The sequence below is a fragment of the Teleopsis dalmanni genome, chromosome 1 (genome assembly GCF_002237135.1).
Source record: "Teleopsis dalmanni isolate 2A chromosome 1, ASM223713v2, whole genome shotgun sequence".
NCBI lineage: Eukaryota > Metazoa > Arthropoda > Insecta > Diptera > Diopsidae > Teleopsis > Teleopsis dalmanni.
In genome coordinates, this window is record NC_051846.1 from 37,683,747 (window position 1) to 37,708,768 (window position 25,022).

Here is a 25,022-nt window from a genome sequence, read left to right on the forward strand (position 1 = left end):
CTTAAATCAAAAATATCTATATAATTAATAAATCCTAATAGGGTTCACTTATTTGTGTAGGAAAATTTTAAATAATAATTTGAAAATCCACTTTAGTTTATTTGTTTAAAAATAACCTCCATTGACGTTATTGTAAGTACGTAACCATCTGTGTACTCCGTGGCAATCAATATGCTAATGTGTTACTATGAAATCATTGTGTATTTATAGTATATTATAGTACAAAATTTCTTTTCTACGATTTATATAGCGTCGGTGCATAGCTTCTTACACCTTACTTTCATTTACTCGAACATTTATTAAATTCTCATACCTGCAATAAAAATATTGCCGGCAGAAAAACGGTGAGGAACTCAATACCAACTTTATTATTCGACCATTATGTGTAGGTAATCTAACAAACGGGTACCTGGGGATACGGGAAACGCCTAAATAATCAAAATTTTAATGAAAACAAATAAATTGTTTGATAATGGACATGCTTCGCTTGCTTTTTGTGACATTTTCATAAATTTGTGTTTCTCCCCAAATACAAATAAAAATAATGAAATAAAAAACTTTTACTTTTCTTGTTGTTACTTTATGTTGTTGTTACTTTTTTTGTTGTTCGTTTAAATGAAATAAAAAACTTTCTCAAATATATTTTTTCCGAATTTATTCCTGACTGATATTCATTTTCTTTCTGTTTTCTGTCATTTCAGTTGCTACTGCAAATCGTATACAATTTCCAACTGTGGACCTAAGCGCAAAGGTACTATGTAACAAAGATACTGCAGGATACCGAAATACTGAAGGACATACATAGTAAGAAATATACGTAAACCGTATGTCCCCGACCAGTGGCTGTTATTTCTGGCGAAAGAAGTTAAACTGTAAAATCAATTATAATGACAGGAAAAACAACTTTAACAATAAAAGAAATTTTCGCAATGGGCGACAAAAGCACACAAACGCCAATGCTTCGACTGCAAACACAAGTATAAATAAAAGAAAAATTTATAAAATTACACGAACATAAAAGCAGCAAATATTAAAGCTTTATTAAAAGAGAGAAAGAAAATCAAATAATAGAACGGAAGTGAAAAGATTATAAAGAACACAGAAATGGAAAGCAATCCACAAGTTGATAAATTATAATGCAAAAATTCAAACGATACGTCATATTTTACACTTTTTACTGCAAATCCTCATTCAGAGGAAGATATTTTTTTTTTTCGTATTCCCACTTTGTGCGGAAAACATAATATAATAATAATAAAAATAATAAAAGAAATATAAGCAAAATAATATTCATAATAAAGTTGACCTGACCCCAAACGCAAATTTGCGTATTGCAGTGTCATAATCTGCTTTGGAACTCAAATAAATTCCGAAGATTGAAACTTTTTGCTTTGCTGTTAATGTAGTCGCGGCAGGTGCTTCCCCGACTCCTTTGTGTTGAGAATTAAATTTAAAGTTTTTCTCTGTGTAATTTATATTTCATTATTTATTTACACTCAACTCAAATTTTTCCTTTTCAATTTTTATTATAAAATTTTCAATATATTTTTGACTTATAACTTTTGTTTATTTTATTACACAAAAGAAGAATTTTTGGTGGAACTTCAAAAAAAAAAAAATTGAAAAAAAAACACGAAAAACTTTTCCTATATCTTTTAATGGAATCAAAAATTAAAATTAAAATTAATGCAATAAAATAAGAAAAACAGAATTATGACTATATGATGAGCGCATCATATAAAAATTATATATTCTTAAAAATATAAACTTGTATTATAAAGCCTTGAAGTTAAGCTGCTAAAATACTCATTAGTATGAAAATATTACCTTCTGCTCAAAAAGTATCCGGATTTTGTTGTTTGTTAACTACTCCTTAAGTAATAGATCTTTTTCAAAAATTATGTTATGTTGGTACACCCTTTCTTGACATATGGTACAAATTTGTCAATTAGTTTATTTACAGCAGCTGTTAATGTGAGACTACCTCAAGTGCATTTAGCGATTTTTACTATGGAAAATTCCTGTTGTACGCGACTTTTTGACCAAACAGGGCACTACTGTCAACGCTCAGGCACCATATTCGCCAGATCTGGCGTCGTGCGACTTTTTCCTATTCTCGAAACTCAATTTGCCTCTACGTGGTAAGCGTTTTGAGTCGATTGAATCGGTAAAAGAGAATTCGCTGAAGGAACTAAAAGCTATACCTGCGAAAAGTGTATGAAAAATTGGGTTAAGCGTTGACATATGTGTATCGCTTCAGAAGGAGCATATTTTGAAGGAGATAAAATAAATTTGGAACAAAATTTAAATTTGTGTGTTTGATTTACAACATCCGAGTACTTTTTGAGCAGAAGGTATAATTATTAATATATATTAAAGCCTTTTAATCATTGTATATTAATATATTATTTTATATTATATTATATATTAATATTATATATTTCTTATTACTTTTATATATTGATATGACCTGAATATTAAATATATGATATTAAATGATATATGATAAGATATGATATTAAATATTATATTATATATGACATAACGTATCGCTATTATATTTTTATATAAGCCAAATATTTAATATTTAATTAGAAGAACATTTTTTAAGGAATTTTGATTCTTAAAAACTTCTATTCTCCTTTTCCCATTTTATTTACAATCCTTCCACGTACATACAAACTGTCACGGAAATACCTGTATGTTAGGCTAAAATTAACCCTTAAATGGGTAATGCCCCATTGGACAGCAAATGAGCTGTATCGTCTGACCAAACGAAATTAGAAATATAGCCTTTAATATAGGTATAACACAATGACAGGTGGGTAAACGTTAATTATGTTAATAAAGTAGAGTATGTATGCTCACACATGTGAGGAGGTTATTTATGAGTATTTAGAGTAATTACAATTCAGCACTGTTTTGGAAGTTTTTAATTTTACAACTTCTTTGGTAATAAATATTTGATTTATTATTGAAACAATGATATTATTTTGATCTTTTACAGTATGTACTGCAAGTACAGTTCTTATTACGACTCAACCATTTACTTACAACTCTTAGATCTAACAAAATATTTCCACTTATTGTCACATATATATATTTTCCTAATTTTTTAGCTTCGATTGGTAGATCTGGAATAACTTAGTCAATCGAGATTTAGTTTAGTGCAACTTATTTTTATTTTCGATTGGTAAATCTTTATCGAAATATATAACATTAGATTATTTTTTGACTTTTGCCAGAGTAGCAAGAATATCCTGCAATTAACAGCTGTTTGATATGACATGTATTTATAAAAAATATAAATATCTACTAACACTACTATAAAAATTTTTATTATGACGGGAAGACTTCTAAATACACATAGACATCTAAATAGTCTTATGACTATTTAAAAATGAAAAGGGTTTGAATAAAAATAAAAAAACAACAACCAAAATAAAATTATACGTATAGTTTTATATTTATTATAATATAAAAAAATTTATTGCTTAAAACTGGCATTTTCTCTTTTAGTCGCCTTTTACGACAAGCAGAGCCATACTGAGGTGGTATTCTTATCCAGCCACCACCTTTTTAAGACCATTTTAGTTCTTTCAATCCGAATAGTGTAAGGCTATACGTTCCTTACATATCTTCAAAAAAACAAAACGCTTTGCTCTCATGTCTAAAACTCGGACACACTTTCTTGTCCTGCAAACAACTAAACTCAAGTAGTTCTCTAGGACCCTGCGGTTTCTGCTTAAATATTCCTTCCCATTATCAAAATTTTAAATGCATTTTATTGATTACATTCTGCACTGTTATTATGTTACACAATTACTGATCTCATTCTCGAGATCGTGAATATCCTATCCTACCTTATCCTACCCGACATTTATGCTAGTTAGACTTCGGCACAAATTTTATGTTCGAATGCGAATACATATTACTTTCGAATTTTGTCTGAAAAGAAAAAATTTACTTGTGTTATATTCTCAGTATAACAAAATCTGATCAAAGTCTAGCTAGTGTAGTCGTTGGGTTCACGAAAGACGAATACTGTCTGTCGAAAAGTTCGACTCGTTCGATTATCTTATGATTATATATCCTTGTAGCAATTTTTATATTTTATATTATACTTTTATTTCGATTTTTATATTTTTATATACTATATACCTTCTGCTCAAAAAGTATCCGAATTTTGTTGACGTTTTTCAAAAAATTTTTTTTTTTGTTATGTTGCTACACCCTTTCTTGACATATGGTACAAATTTGAGCGCCATCTGTCAATTAGTTTGTTTACAGCTGTTGTTAATTTAAGACTACCTCAAGTGCATTTAGCGATTTTTACTATGGATAATTGTTGTTGTACGCGATTTTTTGACCAAACACGGCACCACTGTCATTGCTCAGGCACTATATTCGCCAGATCTGGATCCGTGCGACTTTTTCCTGTTCCCGAAACTTAAATTTAAGCGTTTTGAGTCGATTGAATCGGTAAAAGAGAATTCGCTGAAGGAACTAAAAGTCATACCTACACGGGCCTACGAAAAGTGTATGGAAGATTGGGTTAAACGTTGGCATATGTGCATCGCTTCAGAAGGAGCATATTTTGAAGGGGATAAAATTAATTTGGGATAAAATTTAAATTTGTGTGTTTTATTTACAAAATCCAAGTACTTTTTGAGCAGAAGGCACTATATTTTATTTCATATTTATATATATTTATTTTATATTTATATATATGTATTTTATATTTATATATATGTATTTTATATTTATATTTATTGTACATCTTTTTGGTATAACCTAAAGTATATTATGCCTTTAGTATGTAATAAAAATTTTGTATAACCTTTAGTAAATTTAATTTTATCTCCCATTTATTGAAAATTAAAAATAAAAGTTCTGTTATAAACTTATTTTTGTGAGTGCCAACAATATAATTAAAAAACTTATTGAATATAAAATAATTTCGATATTTTTGAATTATCCTGAAACTTACTAATTGAAGCTATTGTCAATTGCACTCGAATGTGATTGTTATACTGAGTAAAATTAGTACAAGCAGACAGAGTATCTGAAACATTTCTTAACCCAAAAACGTTTCTGAATTAAAAGTTTACGAAGAAAATTATGAAAACAATTTTTTTTTCCGCTCAAAAGTTTTATTTCTTCAAGATTTATTTCTTGGCATCATTTACTATAAAAAACACTTTCCCCTTTCTCTTTACAGAATCAATAACAAAACGTTGAGTGTATGGAGCATAAATGAGGTGAAAAAATCAAAATTTCGAGCAAACAAAATATGAAAAATCAGTGCAAGTAAAACATTCGAACAATGCAAAAAGTTGCTTAAGCACGAATGGAAAAACTTTTACGGCAACTTAAAAAAAATAGAGTAGAAGAAGCAGCAGAAGAAAATGTTAACATAAAGGCAAGAAATTGCAAAACTTAAAATTAAACCAAGCGTCAAGATGGAAAATTGCGAAAGAGGAAATACCGCCATTTTTTCACTATCCCAAGAGTTTTAAATACTTCCACAACGACACCAAAACCAATCGAATTGAAAAGGTATAAATGAAACTACAACAACAACAACTAAAACTACAACAACTATTAGAACTATTAGAACTCAAGAAAGCAACAAATAAAAAAAGAAATAACTGAATGTAAAGTATATCGAAGGAAGTCAACATATAAATAGTACACATACGCTTGCACAATGGAAAGAGAAGCGGAAACTCCAAACCAAAGGATAACATGAAAAACCCGCCGCCTGCCGAACATATGTGATTTTTCCAAGTGTTGTGCTGATTTTGACTAGGCAAAAAAGAAAATACCAAACACCAAAAAAACAAAAAAAAAAGAAAACAATATTCTAAACAAATAGAAAAAGAAAAATCTTTTGTCAAATGTTATAAAAAGAAAAATAGAAATAAAAATAATAAAAAAAAATAAAAGAAAAGTAGTAACTTGAATAGAAGAACTTGGCAATAAGTGGAAGCTTAAAAGTAAAATACGTGCACACAAATTTAAGACAAAGTAGCTCGAGTTAAAGAAATGATATCCTAACCTATACCACACAAATTTAAAACCGCAGATACGCAACAACAACAACAACAACAACAACAACAACAGCAACACTAGCTGTAGCAACTGTTATAAAAGGAACACCAGTACACCAAAAACAAAAACAAATACAAATAAGAAATTTATTTTATTGTCGTTGATATTTCAAACACCTTCGAGACTCGAAGAAAATAAAAAATCTTAAAAGGAAGAAAAAATAATGTAGAAAATCGTTTTTAAACGAAATAAAAGTAACGTTAACTCTTGCGTGTATAGGTGATGCGTGTGTATAGGTAATGTGTGTATGTGTGTGTCAGTAAGTAAAGAAAAATGGCGTCAAAGTAATACGAATGCACGACACGTAAAATTGAGGCGATAAAAAACTCACGTTAAACGTTGATTTTAAAACGAGACAATAATAAACAAAAGCAAACAAAAGAAACCAAATAAACGAAACAAAAATTGCATAGAAAATATTGCAGAAAAGTAAAATAAACACCGGAAGTGGCAGTCATAATAAATTCAAAAAAAAAAAATAAATAAATAAAAAATAAATACATAAAATAAAATAAAAATTTAGTAAATAAACGTAAAGCAAATGTAACGACGTGTCTCACATTTCCACGATTTCATTTTGCAATGTGCATGAGATAAATTTTTAGTTTTCGCTACAAAATTTCAGTTTGAGTGCTTCTACTTTGAATTTCCATGGGCATATTTTGCATATAAATTGTGTTGTTATCTACTAAATTTAATCGAATTTATTAAATTAAATAAATTCAGCAATATTCAAGGTAATAACTCACACACACTCAAACACACGTTCACACACAAACACTTGTACACCTGCGCTCATACAATTTGGCATAAAAGTCCTTGTTTCCTTGTGTCGCGTTAATGTACAGCAAAATGTGGCTCTGCAATTTCATTTCGAGTTTTTTCAATTTACTGGGCTTTGGTTTGGTCCTGCTGCCGCTGCTGTTGGATAATGCACATGCGCGAATAGGTAAGTTCATTTTAATGTCAATATTTTCATATATATAAAAAGTTTAATACCTAAATGATAATACATCTATTTCTGTATAAAGATATGATTCATAGTGAAGAAGAGTTCGAACTATAAATTTTTTTATGTAAATAATTTAAAACCTAAACGACAATTCATCTATTTTTGTATTAAGACAAGATCCATAGTAAAGAAAAGTTCTAGCTATAAATTTTTTTATCTAAATAATTTGATACATAAATGACAATTCATCTATTTTCGTTTAAAGAAAAGGTTCTTAGTGAAGAAACTTTAGAAATTAAAAATTTTAAAAGAGTTAATTTTAATATTTGAGTAGGATTCGTTCCTACCTCCACTTCATCTAATTTTAATATTATTTTTTATAGAAAAAATGTAATAGCTAACCGACAATACATCTATTTTTATATAGACAGCGCAGAAACAGTTCACAGCGTAGAAAATTTGTGATTAAAAATTTTTTTATATAAATAATTTGCATAAAGAGGTTTTTTTCGAACAGTAGTGAAATACAACAACAAAAATTTTATTTTTTTATATTATTTTAATTAATTCAATTTTTGGCTGACCATACAGCTGTTTCATCAGTGGTCTTGGAAATAATTCTTGTATTTAAATATTCGTAAATAATTATTTTTAAGACTGCAAGTACCAGGAAAATAAATAATTTTCGTATAAAAAAAAACGAATGATAGTAAAAAACAGTTCTAGATATAAATTTTTTTATGTAAATAAGTCAATTTCTAACCGATACTTAATCTATTAGAAAAACAGTTCACAGCGCAGATATTTTTTAACTAAAAAAATTTTTATATAAATAATTTAATACATACATTCATAGTAAAGAAAAGTTATAGCTTAAATTTTTTTATATAAATAATTTAATACCAAAATGACAATTTATCTATCTACGATAAAAAAAAAACATTGTAAAAAAAATTTTTAACTAAAAATTTATTTAAATAATTCAACACCTTAACCACAATTCATCTATTTTCGTATAAGAGAAGGTTCATAGTGAAAAAAATTTGCAATTAAATATTTTTTTAAATAAATAATTGGAAACGACGAAGATGACGTTTTAAAAAAATTTCATAGTGAAGAAAATTTTTGAAATTAAAAACTAATGCGCATTTATTATATGCAATAATTTTTTATATAGCGATAAAAAAAATAAACAATGTTTTAAAATGTTTTAAAACTATAATTGTTTACAAATAAACATTTCTTTTTTTCCAATGGCAGAACCTACATTTTCTATAGCTAAATAATGATTTTTTTATTATATAGTTTTTATTTAAACAGCTCATGAACCTAAAACTTTTTTTTTGTGAAGTTATTACATACAATATATATCAAATATTAAATAATATATCATCATAAATATATTAAATTTTTATATTAAGAAATATGATATTTCTACACAATATATTCGAAATCATATTAAATGATTTTCAATTCAAAATAAGAAAATACTTAGCATTTTACATATAAGAATTTTATATTTAGAAAGAAATTAAACATTTTTGGCTCGAACTTAAGTCTAATGTTGAGCCTTTTCCGAGTTAGTACATCTGCGCACTTTTACTCTTTGATAGCTGGGGGGTTTCTGCAGAGTCCCATCCATCTCACTGACTAATTTGTATATTCCTCATAAGCTTCGTGATTATTCAATGACTTTTCTAAGATCTACTTGCTTTTTACCTTTAAGATCGTTACGATAATCATAAAATTGATCACATTTACTTGTATTCGTTCCCGTAAGCAGGTTTCATACGTTTCTGAACATATGAAGAAGTCTCGCTGAATCTGAAACAGACTATATAATAATATATATCAAAAAATAAATATTCAAATATACATATATGTATACAAATATATACATATGTATTCTTTTACATAAGCAAAATTTTGAAGGGCATACGTTCACTTTTTTGTTTTGAGTTACTGGAAAACATAAAAAGCCACCGTGTGAAAGTTTAATCCACTAAAACTACCCTTTTGAACTGTTTTGTAGAGAGAAACAGTAGAGAGTATTCAGAAGTTATTCAAAAGTATATTCAGAAGTTTATTGGGAAGCAGAAATTGTTTGCAAAATTGTAGCTGATGTAAGAGCTACTTATGACCTCAGAGACATGAAAGCATAATATCTGGAAGAGACTACTTTGCAAAGGTGGAATAAATGTTAAAGATTACTTTTTAGTAATTTTAAAATAACTAAATTTAGTTAAGAATTTAATTAAAATAAATAAATTTAATATATTAAATTTTGGAAAAATTAAAAATTATCACTTTTTGATCAATTTGTATTTATTCATAAAAATTATATTATTTTCTTTATACTAACATTTATGTATATAGTACATATAAAACAATCATACTGTTTTAGATATTAATAGATTGAAATCTTATACTAAAACACTGATTTATTTTTTTATAGAATTTTTTTAATAATATAAATAGTTAACTTATATCAGAACTGTCTTAATTATTTTTATTAGTTCTTATTATTTATTATTTTATTATTATTTATTATTATTATTACTATTTATAATTTATTATTCATTGCACCTATTATTTATTATTCTAATTATTATTATTATGACTGTTATTATTATTTTTATAATTATTGTATTACTATTATTTATTATTACTTATTACTACTTATTATTATTTTTTATTCTTATTATTTTTATTATTTCTATAAATATAGAATAGCATATCTATATTTTCTGATATCTATTTTTGCAGAAAAGTTGATTAAAGTATAATTGCTAACTTCAACTTCAGTTTATATATATTATATTCACTCTCATATCTACTAGAATTACTAATATAGTTTTATATGTTATTAAAATCCTTTCCTTTTTATAAAAATTTTCAAAAGTTAAAAACTTCAATTGAATTACTTTCCACCTACTGACATATTAAATTAGTGAAAAGAAATCTATTCAATATTATTCTTTGCATTTAGCATGTAGGATATAGCATGTGTGTGGGTTGGTTGCATCATTTGCATCATTAAAATTGAAACTGAAAGCAAGCAAATAACCTAAAGGAATTTCCAATTAAATTATACACATTAAAATAATGAGCACTTTGCATAATAAGTTTTTGTATTAAGCACGTACTTCAACACACAAAGGTATTTTTTCCCCATCTACACAAACATTAATGTGCATTAGCCTCAGGAAACACATATATCAGCACACATTCCAACCATGTCAGCAGTAGGATTCGATAGCTGTAAATCCTTTCGACCTAACCTTCTGACAGAACGAAATTTAGCTTCTTTGGCAGCTTTAATCTATTAACACAAAAGAATGAAAAGTTAAAACTTTTTTAATTAGACTTTGTGCCGTTAAATTGACGCCGTTGTGGAGGATTTCAAATTACTGGAAGTAAGGATTTAAACCAATTCTGAGCGACGTACATTTCAAACACGCTTAACTTTTGTTTCACTTAAAAAATTCTATCAAGATTTTAATTCCATAAATTCTTATTTACTTATTCTTTTATCTATTTTATTTTCCTCTTGTCTGAATAATTGCTTAAGAAATTATTTTCAAACAAAAATTATCAAAAGTTCACAAGTTCGTTCTGTTGACTTTGGCTGTAATCCATTTAAATGGCTTTACAATTTTTTAGTATTTTTATTTTTTTTCTTTGTATTCCTATAAGTTTTTAAATATGTTAAATTCTGCTTTAATACAATATATATTATATTGCATGATGTTCCTTTAGAGGTTATTGCTTCCACTGCATTCATAGCAGTTTTCACAGTGCACATACATATCATTGCCAAAAATTCACTGGAGGAAAATACATCACGTTTCCATGCACTTTATAAAGATAAATGTTTTATAGATGGAGCTCAGTGTCTGCAGATAAAGGACCTTTGTAAATATTATTCCACATTGACAAAAGCACAAAAAATTACAATGAAATATTAAAATGAAAGCATTACAAGATTAAGGTTATTTATTAATTTTATAAATGAATTTATTTTTTATCACTTAATAAATTATAAAACATGTTTTCAGTTGGTTAAAAAAATATTTATATATACTCGTATGTACATGTTTTGCATTATTCCGAATATATTTTCTAGTACTATATAGTGGTGAAAAACTAATGTTTCAACTATCTATAGTAGACTATTTCGAAGCTAACGATTGTCATCCAATTTCAAACAAAAAAAAAAAAAAAAAATTGAATAAATAAACCTAAGAGGATGTCTATTATAGTTAAGTGGCTTCAAAAGAAAATATGTTTTTTTAAATAAATAACACATCGACTAAAAAGTCTCGAGGCAAAGTTATAAAAACAACTTTGTTCTGGCAATATTCGACTTTATCGGTGTGGTTTTATTACACTCCAGAAGGCAGTGTTGTTCAAGTGTTTTCTTAAAGAGCAGTACAATTTTAGCGCTTCTCTGACATTTCAATACCCCTGTTGTAAAAAGATTATTTATTTGACCTCACAATAGACGTTTATTCCAATAATTAATTCTTCATTGGATCTTTTTCCCTGAAGACATTTTTTAAGGTCTCCTAATAAATGGTGGTCGCTTCACAGTAAATCCCGCGAATTCGGTGAATGCGAATGTGGTCTGCGAACAGATAATAGTCACTGGGGTCAAATCTCGAAAATATAGTCGATGCGAATATGGACTGCAAACATATTGAAGTCGCTGAAAGTCATATCATGCGGAAACGGTGAATGCGAAAGCAATTCGAAGTATACTTCGTTCAATTCCACCAATTTAACAAACAACCTGTAAGACGAAGTATTGAGGTCAAGCACTTTTTTCGTATATATTTATAAAGAGTGTTTTGCGATCTAATGCAATCAAAAACCAATCAAAACAATCAAAAACCATATATAATATTAACTATTGATGGTTTTTCCTTTTTCCATGTAATTGTTGAATATTATATTATACATATTCCAAAATACAAGTATCATTACCTTAGCACCAGCTGTTATGCACTTGGTCACTTTTGGATAGCTTTCAGTGGCTACTGTTCACTCTACCGAATGTCATTTTAACTTTGGAATGTAGTTGTGAGTCCATATTTTATCTATTATTCATTATCCAACGCAGCAGAATATCCGTTAATCCTGCTTTAACAGTTCCAAATAGTTCTGCAGATTGCTATTTTTTAATCAACTGTGAGAATATGTGGATATATTTAAAAAAAAAAACCATCTCATGGGCAAATGTTTATAAAAAATAGAAATCACAACAGCATCATAATAAAATAATAATAATAACATGATAATAATCATCATAACAGAAAGTAACAACGGGCAAAGCGCTAATCTATCTTTTGCTTTATTTTTGGTCAAATTTTTACCGAAATCGCACTTATATTAAAGATGGTTTAAATTATTGGGCTTTTTGTTGGGTTTATAATTAGTAAACTCTGAATATCTATACTTTCACAGCAGGCCAATATTTGAGCTCAAGTGGGTTTTGGACACTTGTATTCTAATTCAACTTTGGCGAATTTAAACTCGGGTTAAGAACAATAGGGAGGATTTGTATGATGAGCAGCATGCTGATCAGTCAAAAGCCTCAGTCAGTCAACATTAATCAACCAAAGATTAGCTGAAATCTTCAGTTAAGTTCATAAGTTTAAATTATACTGGTGAAAATCATATATTTATTACATTTTGGACAAACATTTGGATATTTTGGAGCTTTTTATTAGCGAAAATATAAGAGGTGACCAAAATAATTGGATTTTCTAAATAAATCTGATTCATTGAATATATTTATTTTTATATCCAATTAATTTCTTTGAAAAACGCTATTACTTAAAACCACTTCAGTATTAGTTTTCTTTTTTTAAATTAAAAAAAATCTGCTTTATCTAATCGTATCTTTTCGAATTTAATTTAAATGCGTAAAAAATTTGTTAAAAAAAATTATCTAATATATCTTTCTATTGAAGTATATACCTTCAGTAATCCAATTTACACATACCGTTTTCACTTTAATTTAAGCGTACATAATGCAATTTTACATCGAACTTTTTATGGCTCATCAATCTTCTTTAATTAAATAAATCCGCGTTAGGCAACGCCTAAGACTAAATTATTTCAAATCGTAAGCAAACACACACACATGCATATATGTGAGTATTTTTCCAAACTTTTTTCAAATAAAATATAAAAAAAAGAACATAACAAAAAACACTTAATATCAACAATCAAATAAAATATCGGTACAGCTCGTAACAAAAATCTATAAGAAGGCATACAATTTATACCCAAAACACTTAACGATATGGATATACCATAAAAACGTACTGATACTCGCATATGGAAACCAGCAGTAGTATCGAAATAATATATATTAAGTAAATTTAAGACAAAAATCAAGCAACTCAACGTCAATCAGATTTATTTGACAGTGACATGCCGACATTAATTTTCACAAAACCAACAAAAAAATATTTGCATTAAAAATCTGCGTTGAATCTATGTATCAATGAAGGTAGGCGGGTATACAAGACATTAACAGCTGAGGATGTACGCTAAGGTTCTTATATGGTATACAAATTTTGATATGTAAATATGTATGTATAAGTGAACGACAAGATTTTTCTTAAGATTTTTTTTTAAAGAGTCTGCAAGGAGTTAAATTGTTACACACTTGAGTATTTTATACTTTTCTTATGGTTTATGTATATAACATAAGTTTATAATAAAGTTATGCATTATATATAATATGTGGTACTATTAAAGTCGTGTGCGAGTTCGAGTAAATTGAGATAAGGTAAATTGAAACTTCCTAGGGATTCTAGGGATCTTATGTAAATATTTACTTATTTATTTATTGCACTTATTTATTATTTTTGGTTGAAAGTTTTCAAATTTATTTATTTATATATTAAACATCTTATAAAATTTTTACAATCGTAATACCTAGTTTACCTAATTTTTATTTAATTTACCCCACTCGAAATTCTGGTAAATACCAGTATTCGCTGCCATACCGACATAATTTACTATTTCCTTTAATTTACCATTAACTTACTCAAACTCATACAGGACCCAGGTTTTGATATTACAATATTTAATATTAGTTTCTGAAAAATACTTAAAAATGGGTAAGTTTATTTGTTATTATCAAATTTTGAATAATATTTAAAAAGTGGATAGGTGTTTTGAGAGACCGTTCGCTACTTTATTTATTATTATTAAATTTTGAAAAATATTTAGAAAATGGAGACCGTTCCCTACTTTATTTATTATTATTAAATTTTGAGAAACCGTTCTCTACTTTATTTATTAATACTAAATTTTGGAAAGACCGTTCCCTACTTTATTTATTATTATTAAATTTTGAATAATATTTAAAAAGTGGATAAGTATGCTAGAAGACTGTTTCCTACTTTATTTATTATTATTAAATTTTGAGAAGACCATTCCCTACTTTATTTATTATTATTAAATTTTGATTAATATCTAAAAACTGGATAGGTATGTTAAAAGACGTTCCCAACTTTAATTGTTATTATTAAATTTTGAATAATATTTAAATAGTGGATAAGTACGTTAGGAGACCGTTCCCTACTTTATTTATTATTATCAAATTTTGAATAATATTTAAAATTTGGATAGGTGTGTTAGGGGACCGTTACATACTTTATTTATTATTATTAAATTTTGAATAATATTTAAAAAGTAGATAGGTGTGTTAGGAGACCGTTTTCTACTTTATTTATTATTATCAAATTTTGAATAATATTTTAAAAAGTGGATAGGTGTGTTAGGGAACCGTTACATATTTTATTTATTATTTTAAATTTTAAATAATATTTAAAAAGTGGATAGGTGTGTTAGAAGACTGTTCCCTACTTTATTTATTATTATTAAATTTTGAGAAGACCGTTCCCTACTTTATTTATTATTATTAAATTTTGAATAATATTTAAAAAGTGGATAGGTATGTTGAGAGACCGTTTCCTACTTTATTTATTATTACTCAATTTTGAGTTATATTTAAAAAGTGAACAGGTATGTTAGGAAACTGTTATTCACACTATTTATTACTCATTTTTGATTAATATTTAAAACGTGGGTAGATATACTATATTAAGAGCCTATTAAATAAAATTAACGTGCTTAAGCTATAATAAGTTGTTTTTTTTGTGTTGTTTATATATATGTTAAACATATATCTAGGTATATATCCATATATTATTTAATTTATGCACGACACTTATAACACTTGATATAATGCCATTTGGCATAATTACGCACACACTTTGTATGAAAACCTTGAGTTTGTCAGACTTCGCCGCTTGCCCTCATAAATATGCAACATTTCTTGTTATGTTAAGTGATGCCATGGTATGAGCCTTTGCCTTAATTCGAAGTGACTACGCTTTTTACACTTCACTTTCTGTGGTGTCTGGAATTTAGTATAAAAGCTGCTACCGCAAAGGAAGTAGTCAACAGTTTTAATTCTGTATTGCAACTAACAACTCATTGAGTTAATAATATTTTGTTAAAAAGAAAAATATAATATATAAAATGTCAAATAAAAGTTTGTTAAAATTTTCGTGCTCATTAATAATTTTACTTGTTATCTTGGATCAAAGCATTGCTGCAAACCGTCTTTGTGGAAATGCGTTAACACAAGCTTTGGATTCAATTTGCGTAAACGGATTCAATCGCAAAGAAATCAAGAGATCAAGTAAGTTGGAAAGTCAATAAGTTCTGAGAGTTTAAGAGGATATAATAGAAGTAATCATTAGAAAATCAAAATATGTATTAACAATTTTATTGAAAAATCTTTAGCACAGAATTAATCAACAATAAAATTTGTTTGCTGCTTTTATAATGATTGCGAAAATTATTAAAATTTAAACACTCAGAAAAACCAATTAAGTTCTTAACTTTTATAAAAAAACTACTCTAAAGAAATGACTCTATTTGCTGTTTAATTTATAATATTTGTTTTCGCCTTAGTGGACTTGGACGATTATGCATACAATGAAGCTGAAGATGATTTGCCATATCCTTATGCCAGCTCGCCTTTTCTTTCCAAGGTGCATGGCGGTAACGCTAATTTAATGTCCAAATCTCGAAGGCGTCGTCATGGCGTTTATTATGAATGTTGTCTCAAAGCCTGCACATATTCTGAGCTCACCTCCTACTGTCTTTAAATTATAAATGAAATTTTCGCAAGCTATCTAATATAAACTAAAGATATTCATATTGTTTATTTAGTGAATAAGATTGTTAAATTTTCTTTGCCTCATTTTTGATATGCCCGACAAGATCAGTTACTATTTTTTTTTTTTGCAATTATATATTTCTATTAAAACTAATATTTATATTATATTATATGCGTGTCTAGTATTATATGAAAATTGTTATAAAAGAAGAAAAAAAATTATTAATGTGTTTCGCAAATAACTAGAAATGTACAAAATTCATATAAATACTAATATATGAAGATTTTAACACATAAACATTTTTAAATGTATATATATATGAGATTACAAATAATATATTGAATAAAATGCATTTTGTGAGTTGCTCACCTTTGCAACTATAATTCTTGTTTATTTATTTTAAAATATTTATACTTTTTTATACTTTTTTAACATCTACACCGAACTGTTTTTAACTCTTTTCAATGGCAAATAAAATAAAATTCATGAATATATCTCATTTACCTATAGCACTCGCATTGTTACATTTTTTGCACGTAGGTAAACATTTCTGTACTCTTACATTGTAATCCTTTTAATCCTTTCTACCTGTAACTATCAATGTGGAGCATATATGAATGCAACATTTTTTATGTTCGACAAATTGAAAGCGGCTTAATATCCAATTAAAGACTACATAGTAAAAGTATTTGTATCTGTTGTGAATGCACATTCCGTATTTACACTGTATTTCAATTGCATATTGCATTACCACTGCAATAGTACTTTTTTTTTTTTTGTGTTTGAGTAAAATAATTTACATACTCCATACGGTTTTTCCCCTAAAATTTTTACTCTATGAATTTTATCTCCTCCTGTTCTTACTGTTGATTTTTACTGGCTTTTACTGGAACATTTTTACTGGCTTTTTTATTTTTGTTGTTATTGTTGTTGCATATACATTTATCTCAACTGGCCGTACATTCTTCTTAACAGATTGCTAAGATTAATTTTGCACTTATTGGCTACTATAGAGTTTTGTTCCATATTTTTTATGGTCTTAAGCATCTATTGTTGCTTTTAGTCCTTGCGTGGTGTTGTTGAAAGCAAAATGTCAGTGTTGACAGTTCAGCTTTGGTAGTGGATGGACATTCTCCACATTGTATTTAAAATAGTTGCGTTCATTCCTTCTACTCACTTAATTTTGTTTGACATGAAATTGCTATTATCCTTTTGCATATGAGAAATAGTTTTTAGTCTGAAAAGTGCAAAAAGAAAAGATAAAAAATCTATGAGATGAGATAATTAAAAATTTAATTAAAATTTTTTTAATAACTCGTCGGTATTTGAAATAATTTAAATTCTTAAATGCACTCGTGAAAGTATCTTCTTACGGGGTAACTTTTTTTTTTCTGTTCATGCAAATTAAATATAATATGAAATTTAGTACCAAAGTATGAAGAAAGATTAACTAGTTATCCTTATGAACATTTTTGAAATCCTTAGTATATATTTGACATATACATATTTAAAGAAATTAAGGATATACATTACCTTTTTATTTGTTTATAAATCTGTAATCATTGACACATGATAAATATTTAATATTAAACTTAATTTTAACGTCAAAATGACGGTAGTGCATATTTTACTTAATAATTCTTCTTCTTGAGTTAGTGCTATTATGCACTTTTACTCTATAATGGCTGGGGGGCTTATCTCTACCCCACACTAGACTTTAACTAGGCTAAGAAATCATATCATTTATTTGTCTTTTAGTTGATGACGGACCTTAAATCAGCATATCTTCCTGAGAGTCCAGAAGAGGACTTGAGGATTGTTAGGGCGGGGTTAAGTAGCGTATCAACTTTAGTGAATAATTTTAGAGCTCTGTCTCTGATATATTTTTTCACTGAGTCAATCCTAAGAAACTATAGTATTTAATTGAAAAGTACTTAGTTGCGAACTACAACAACAAAAAGTCTTTTTATATTATTATAATTATTTTAATTTTTGGCTGAACATCAAACTGTATGTCAAATACCCAACATCTGTGGTCCTGGAATTTTTTCCTATCTTTAATTATTCGTAAATAATTTTTTAAGATTGCACGTACCAAGAATTTAACTCGTATCCTGCCAAATTTAAAGCTCAGAGTCAGCGTACTCAAAGCCGCACTTGACTTGTATGTTCACACTTGGAGTTTTATTGATTTACATGAAACTTCATTAAAGAGTTCCCTGCAGAATTATTCCTGCAGAATTATTCAATTAATTAATCATATTTATATTTTTAATTATTAAACTTCAATACTATAAAAATATATCAAATAATATAAATATAATTTTTGTTGTTGTATCTCACTACTTTTCGAAACTTCTCCATAAATATTTAATTGTATATTTAATAATAAATATTTAATAAAATTGTAGTAAAAAATTATCTTAATAAAATTAATAAAATAAAATAAAAAAATTAATAAAATAAAATAATAAAATTAATTTCAAAAAATAATAAAATTTCATATCCAGATCTATATTCATCCTATAGTTTAGCATGTGTTGCGACTGAAAAGAGTGAAGTCTAACTCAGTTCTTAGTTGGACTACATTTCATTTAATATGATCAATTCAATATTCAATACAGTTAATCCTCTGGTTTCCAAGCATACTTTAAGGCAGTTTACAATTAATGTGCTGTGATAGTGTCAATAAAAATTAGAGTTACACCATAAACGACTTAATATTTTGTGAAACCCCCAAATTTTAAATATTTCATGTTGAAGTTGATAATTATTATATACTAACTAACTATAACTATTATAGTTTACTATTGCAGATTATTTCTTCTTAAAATATACTTGGCGTGAGAATATTTCATATACTTTCTTTCCTATTAACCCTCCCCACTGACAAATTAACTTAACAGATGTAACCAATATTTGATTTGCCTGTAGGAATAAATGGAAATTCTCAAATAATTACAATAAAATCTATATCGCTATTAACAATCCGGGATGTAATAGTATAAATTACTGTGTTTATAGAACCATAGAAATAATGGTAATGAACCGGTGAATTGTAAATTTTAATCAAAATTTATATTAAACTTGGAGCCATATACTTAAATTGTAATATAAAGTTATTTATAAACAATTTCGCATTTAATTAGTGCAAATATGAAGCACAATCATGCTCTTATACTCAATATATTTACTTGAATGAGTTGTGTTGATGTTGTACATTAAATGCCGTTATTTTCCATTCCGAAATATATGCCAAAAAAGCAAGTCAAAATTTTTTATTATATATTAACTACGTACATATATTTGCATTTAAGTGTTTAAAATGAATCATAAGTAATATAATTTCTCTTCAACTACGGTTTTAAATTTTAATTCCTATACTGTAAAAAATACTGGGAATAAATGAATTGAAGCCGTTTTAAAAAAATTTGAGTTAGTAAGTAGATACAATTATTACCTATTCATAATCACACTTATACCTTCAGTGGGTTTATAAATCATACTAATGAAATCATTGAGGCAGACGAAACCTAAAGTGTTTACCTTTTATTCTAGTAATATATTAAATGATGGCACGATGAAATTAAATAAAGAAACTACTCTTCCAAAACAACTTTTCAAGACCTCAAAGTGGGTAGAATTTTTTTGGTCAAGATCATAGTATATTGAAAAAAAATTGACAATATTGAAGAACATTACGGAGGTAATCAAAAAAATCATGTCAGCACCTGAGTAATTTGAAAAGGCGAGGTTCGAATTGAATGAAATCCGCAACGCAGTCGAATATAAATGGCTGCTTAGCAGAATATAACGAATACTGCCATAGAATGAATGTTCAAAAACAATTTTTAAGTAACCTGATGACACACGATACAAAATCAGACGAATAAGATGGTTGTGAAATGATCTTGAAGAACCACTGCCGTGTGATATAGTGCATTATCTTAGTGCTAAAACCGAAGTAACTGTCCGAAATTGTAATCTTGTTTTAAGAAGAGGAACACGTTTATGTGAAGCAAAAGTCACAAAACACTTAAATTATATATTGTTAGCTAATAATGACCCAGCGGAAAGAGATTATAATATATAGCCACGCAATAATCAAAGAAAACTGCTAACATGAACTTGATTTTTGAACAACTTCGGTGCTATGTTTTTTGATCTGTTGATTTGTTGTTTGTCAGTCGTATAGATGGATATAAGTTTTGTCTCCACCAGTAATATGTATCATTTTACACGAATTGTCATAAAAGATTGTTTGACAAATTTCAAAACAGCACTATTTTTCCAATAAGTTAAGAGTTTTTTCCACTTTCACTCCATGAGATTTCTCTCCTTTTAGACACAAAATATCTTTGAAAAAATATCTATATTATGACATAAAATCTCTGATTTATGTGTTTTTCATCTGTTATTATGTTGAAGCTGTTTTGAGCTAGTGCACTTAAGCACTTATACTCTTTCTTAACTCGACGTATTTTCAAAACCCCTCTTTACACCTTGACTAGATTATTGTTTATCACTTCATCAGACTAAGCAATAATAGACCTCAGATCTGCATACCTCCTCGAGGAGCCTGTAACCATTTTGAGATTTGATAACGCGGTGTTGGTAAGTTTGTCAGTTTTCGCAAATAATTTCAGGGATATGGATAATCGTCAATGACAGGTTTCATCTATAAACCGTTGTCTGTGTTCTTAGAAGTATATACCGTTACTAAACAAATTTTAATCTGGTCAACATAGATCTTAAAATTGCAAATTTAATATTTATATAAGAAATAATTACACTTGGGGTTCATAAAAATTACCAAATCTTTCATTTCCTTAACATATTGTGTATTAGGGAATATTTACGGTTATTTAAAAAAATTTTTTTTAACTTATTGATGTTCTTCCACAGGATACTCTAATTATTGAGTGTCTAATTATAATCAGCGGGTTCTCCAATCAACAATTGGCGATATGCAAACATCAAGTCTTATATATCCTTGACATGTTTTGCATCTTACTGCTATACTCTTCTCCCAGTTTAACATAGGGCCTCAACAATCTCTCTAAATTTCACTCTATTGTTTGCTTCTCTGCATATTTTGTTCCCCAAATAACCCATCTTATTTAGTTCGCCTTCAACAGTTCATCGCCAAGTTTTGGTGGGGGCACCAGGACGGTGAAATCTTTGGGGATACCACCTCATCGTTTATGCCCTATTCACTTCCATTCATGTTTTTTAAATTCAGTACTCACATATACTTGGGAACATGGGAATTTAAGCTAGAAAAATTAACACCTTAATCTTCGTTTTTGATTAGAGTAGTAAATGTATTGAAATATTCCAATACTTAAAGAATAAACTCATAGTTATTATAAATGCTTTATTAAATTTTATTAAAATCAAAGTAATACATAAATTGATAAGTAAAATAATGAATAAGATAATATATGTCTCCATTTATAGGAATATAAAACTTAAAACTATGAGTAATAATATTTAATTTTTATTGTTGTAAGAAATTATTTTTCACTATAAGGGTATGAAAAATATTGTATGTATTCCGATTAAATGCTTTGGAAAATAAAACGAAACGTCTTGCTTATAAAATAGATGCAAAATGTTAAGTGTATTCAAATAGTCAAATTATATAAAACTCTTTATATTTGAAAATATATAATTTGTATAAAACGTTCAAAATATTATGAAACTAATTTTTAATGCAATATTGGCTAATATCAGACCAACGACAGCCAGTATAGCAGCAGTGACGTACTATACCAGAATCCTCTTCATCGGGATTAGTTTCAATTTTGGTTTCTTCCTTTTCATCCTCATCGTTATAAGACAATAATAAATCGAGTAAATATTTATAATTGTTACGCCTTTTCTCGGACGGATCCATATCACTTGAAGTTATCACTAAAAATAAAAAAAACAGTATTATTATTCTAAATTATTATTCCCACCTCAGTTACGATTGCAAATATTTACTATTATTTTTATATGTTTATATGTTTTTACTACATTATTTGAAACTTTATAAATTACCATTATCAACTTACAAAAACGTCTGAACCGGGATTGAAATCCTCTTGCGCAAACTATTTCTAATATATCGTTTAAGGCTTCACCACAGAATTTCGGTTTGGCTCTTCCAGCTGAGGTTTCGACGACAATGTAAAGCATGAATACGATCAGTACCATATGCAAATTGAAAATCGAACCGCGGATTTTACCGGATATCATCGCTTTATCTGATTCGTTGTTGTCTGCCGTTGAAATGCAAATACCGAATAAAGCTCTTTGTACACCAGACAAAACCTTTTATAGATCCAATTCCGTGCATAGCATGTTTGTTGTTGCTATTTTATTGAGGCGTATAAAATTATACAGGTAGTTTTGACTATTTGCCAAATGCGATTGGCGCATTCCTGTGCATAATTTGAAATAAAATTTCATTTCGGAATTTTAAGGGTGAAATAGGATTTTCTTTTTATTACACAAAATTCCAATATTTTGCGCATCTGCAAATATTTTCCATTGCATTTTTTATATCAATTGAGTGGTTTTTCTCGCTTCTCCTATTAGCCATACACATAAACATAAACAAAATGTTATGCATTGTTTCAGATATGTAAGATACGCTAAACTGATTTGAAATCTTCTTAAAATGTTGCTTTTATACAAATTTTTTGCATGCGGAATGTATGGAAAATTTGCATTGGAATTTCGGTTGCATTTAAAGCGCATTTGAATCTCATTTGTACGTTGGTATGTTCCTATTTCAGTGAAAATTCTGTTTACCTGAAATAAAACAAAATAAAATATAGGGAAGCGTGTTGTTTATTGGTTTTGTTTGTATTTACAATTTGTAAATAATTCTCAACTTCAAAGTGGTACTAGACACTTCATGTGATTACTACTATAAGTGGCTTTTGTATTTAGGACAAAAATCTACATGGTCACATTATAAATGGATAATTTTGTGTGGAAGGATGCATTGTTTGTCGATAATGCATAATTTTGTATCTCAAATCATAGCTTCTTGCCGATTTCTAAAGATAAAATAATTCCATAAATAATCATCTTTACCCTTGTCAACAAATTGTTAGACCATTTGCCTTCATATTAGTACTTCACAGTATTAAGATACAAAAATGTATAAGTCAGAGTATTTTCAAAGTAGTTTTCTCTGGTCTTCCCAAAAAACTCATGGTAATAACCAAATGTGTCTGATTTAAACTGTACATAATATAGATTTAATTTAAGCATATTGTTTATAATCAAAAATTAAAGTGTAAGTTCGGTTTTGGGAAGCATAAGAAAGGATATTCGGCATATATATAGATATATTTACATAACACCAGATCTTATTCTTCACTCCAACTAATTTAATCGTTGTGTCTTCCCTAGCTTCAGCCTTAAGTAAAGAAGAGCATAATTGATACATAACAGCGGTGGCGAACCTTTTTATAAGTACGTTATTATTAATATTTTATAGTTATTATATTATTATATTGTATATTATATAAAAAATAAAATTTTTGCTGTTGTAGTTCACTACTATTCGAAAAATCGCTTTATAGATATTATATATATATAAATATTTATATTATTATTGCCTTACTTTATGTTGTTGTACTTCTGTCATGATACTTTTGAGTTTGATATAAATAAAATTTGTTTCAAGAAGCGAAACACAAGCTTAGTTTCTTTGGAAAAGACGTGCCATCGCTATGGTCTGGTATTAATAAATTATTTTGGAAAAAAAAGCATATCACATTTCGAACCATAAAGGCATACGTACAAATTAGTGTAGCATGCGTGCCACAGAAAGTTTCATACGGGCTATGTTACCTATGGTACACGTGCCATAGGTTCGCTATCGCTGATCTATTGAACTATAGAAATAAAAATTTATTGAACTCACTTACATATTTAAAACGTTATAACGACATTTGAACAAAAAAAAAATTTTAGGTATTATTGTTGATAGAAAACTTAGTTGAAAGAAAAGTATTTTTGAGCGAACTAAGAAAACCAACATTGATGGGGTTGTTTTTATGTCAGAGAGCTATTGGTGAAAGGTGGGGATTACAACCAACTATTACTCAGGGGCAATACACGGCTGTCATTAGACCAATAATTTGGAATGGCATCACCATATGCATACTTTATTTATAATTTATAGATATATATATAATATAATTTATTAATAATAATATAATAATTAATAATTTTTTAAATAATAATATATATATATAATATATATAATTTATAGTTATCGCATAACATATTTAATAATATTAATTTCAATTGCATTATGGAAATTAACTTTTTTTACATTCTGAGAAATCTAAAAAATAATAATCAAACTTGAGATTTGAATGGAGATAATTCCGAGCAGTTTTGACTCGTTTGTTAAAAACACGAGAAGTCATTGTTTTCAATCTGACAGAGTTAAAGTTCTAAGTCTAGCATTTATTGTCAAAGAAATTTATACGGACCTATTAAACCAATTAGTTAACGAATCACAAAAGTTAGTCTTATAGTGAACACAGCAAAGACAAACGCAATGAAGATAAACAATTCTACCTGCAAATTCAACCTGGAACGATACAGAAATCGATAACGTCAACAGCTTTACATACTTAGGCAGTATAATATCACCGGACGGTGGCGTGGCAGTCGACATCCAAAGCCGAATTAACAAGGCATGCTCCGCCTTTTCGTTACTGAATAAAGTT

The 25,022-nt window shown here is 27.7% G+C and overlaps 2 protein-coding genes across 2 annotated transcripts; one reads left to right on the top strand and one right to left on the bottom strand.

Moving 5' to 3' along the window:
- The first annotated feature begins 15,600 nt into the window (after positions 1-15,600).
- Positions 15,601-16,404, top strand: LOC119673065 (probable insulin-like peptide 1). Its single transcript, XM_038084282.1, has 2 exons — positions 15,601-15,794; positions 16,070-16,404. The coding sequence occupies exons 1-2, from the start codon at positions 15,632-15,634 to the stop codon at positions 16,264-16,266; spliced, it is 360 nt and encodes a 119-aa protein (XP_037940210.1). The 5' UTR covers positions 15,601-15,631; the 3' UTR covers positions 16,267-16,404.
- A 5,578-nt stretch (positions 16,405-21,982) lies between these two features.
- Positions 21,983-22,521, bottom strand: LOC119679732 (probable insulin-like peptide 4). Its single transcript, XM_038092237.1, has 2 exons — positions 22,338-22,521; positions 21,983-22,194 (listed from the first exon to the last, which is right to left on the bottom strand). The coding sequence occupies exons 1-2, from the start codon at positions 22,519-22,521 to the stop codon at positions 21,983-21,985; spliced, it is 396 nt and encodes a 131-aa protein (XP_037948165.1).
- Between the last annotated feature and the right edge of the window lie 2,501 nt (positions 22,522-25,022).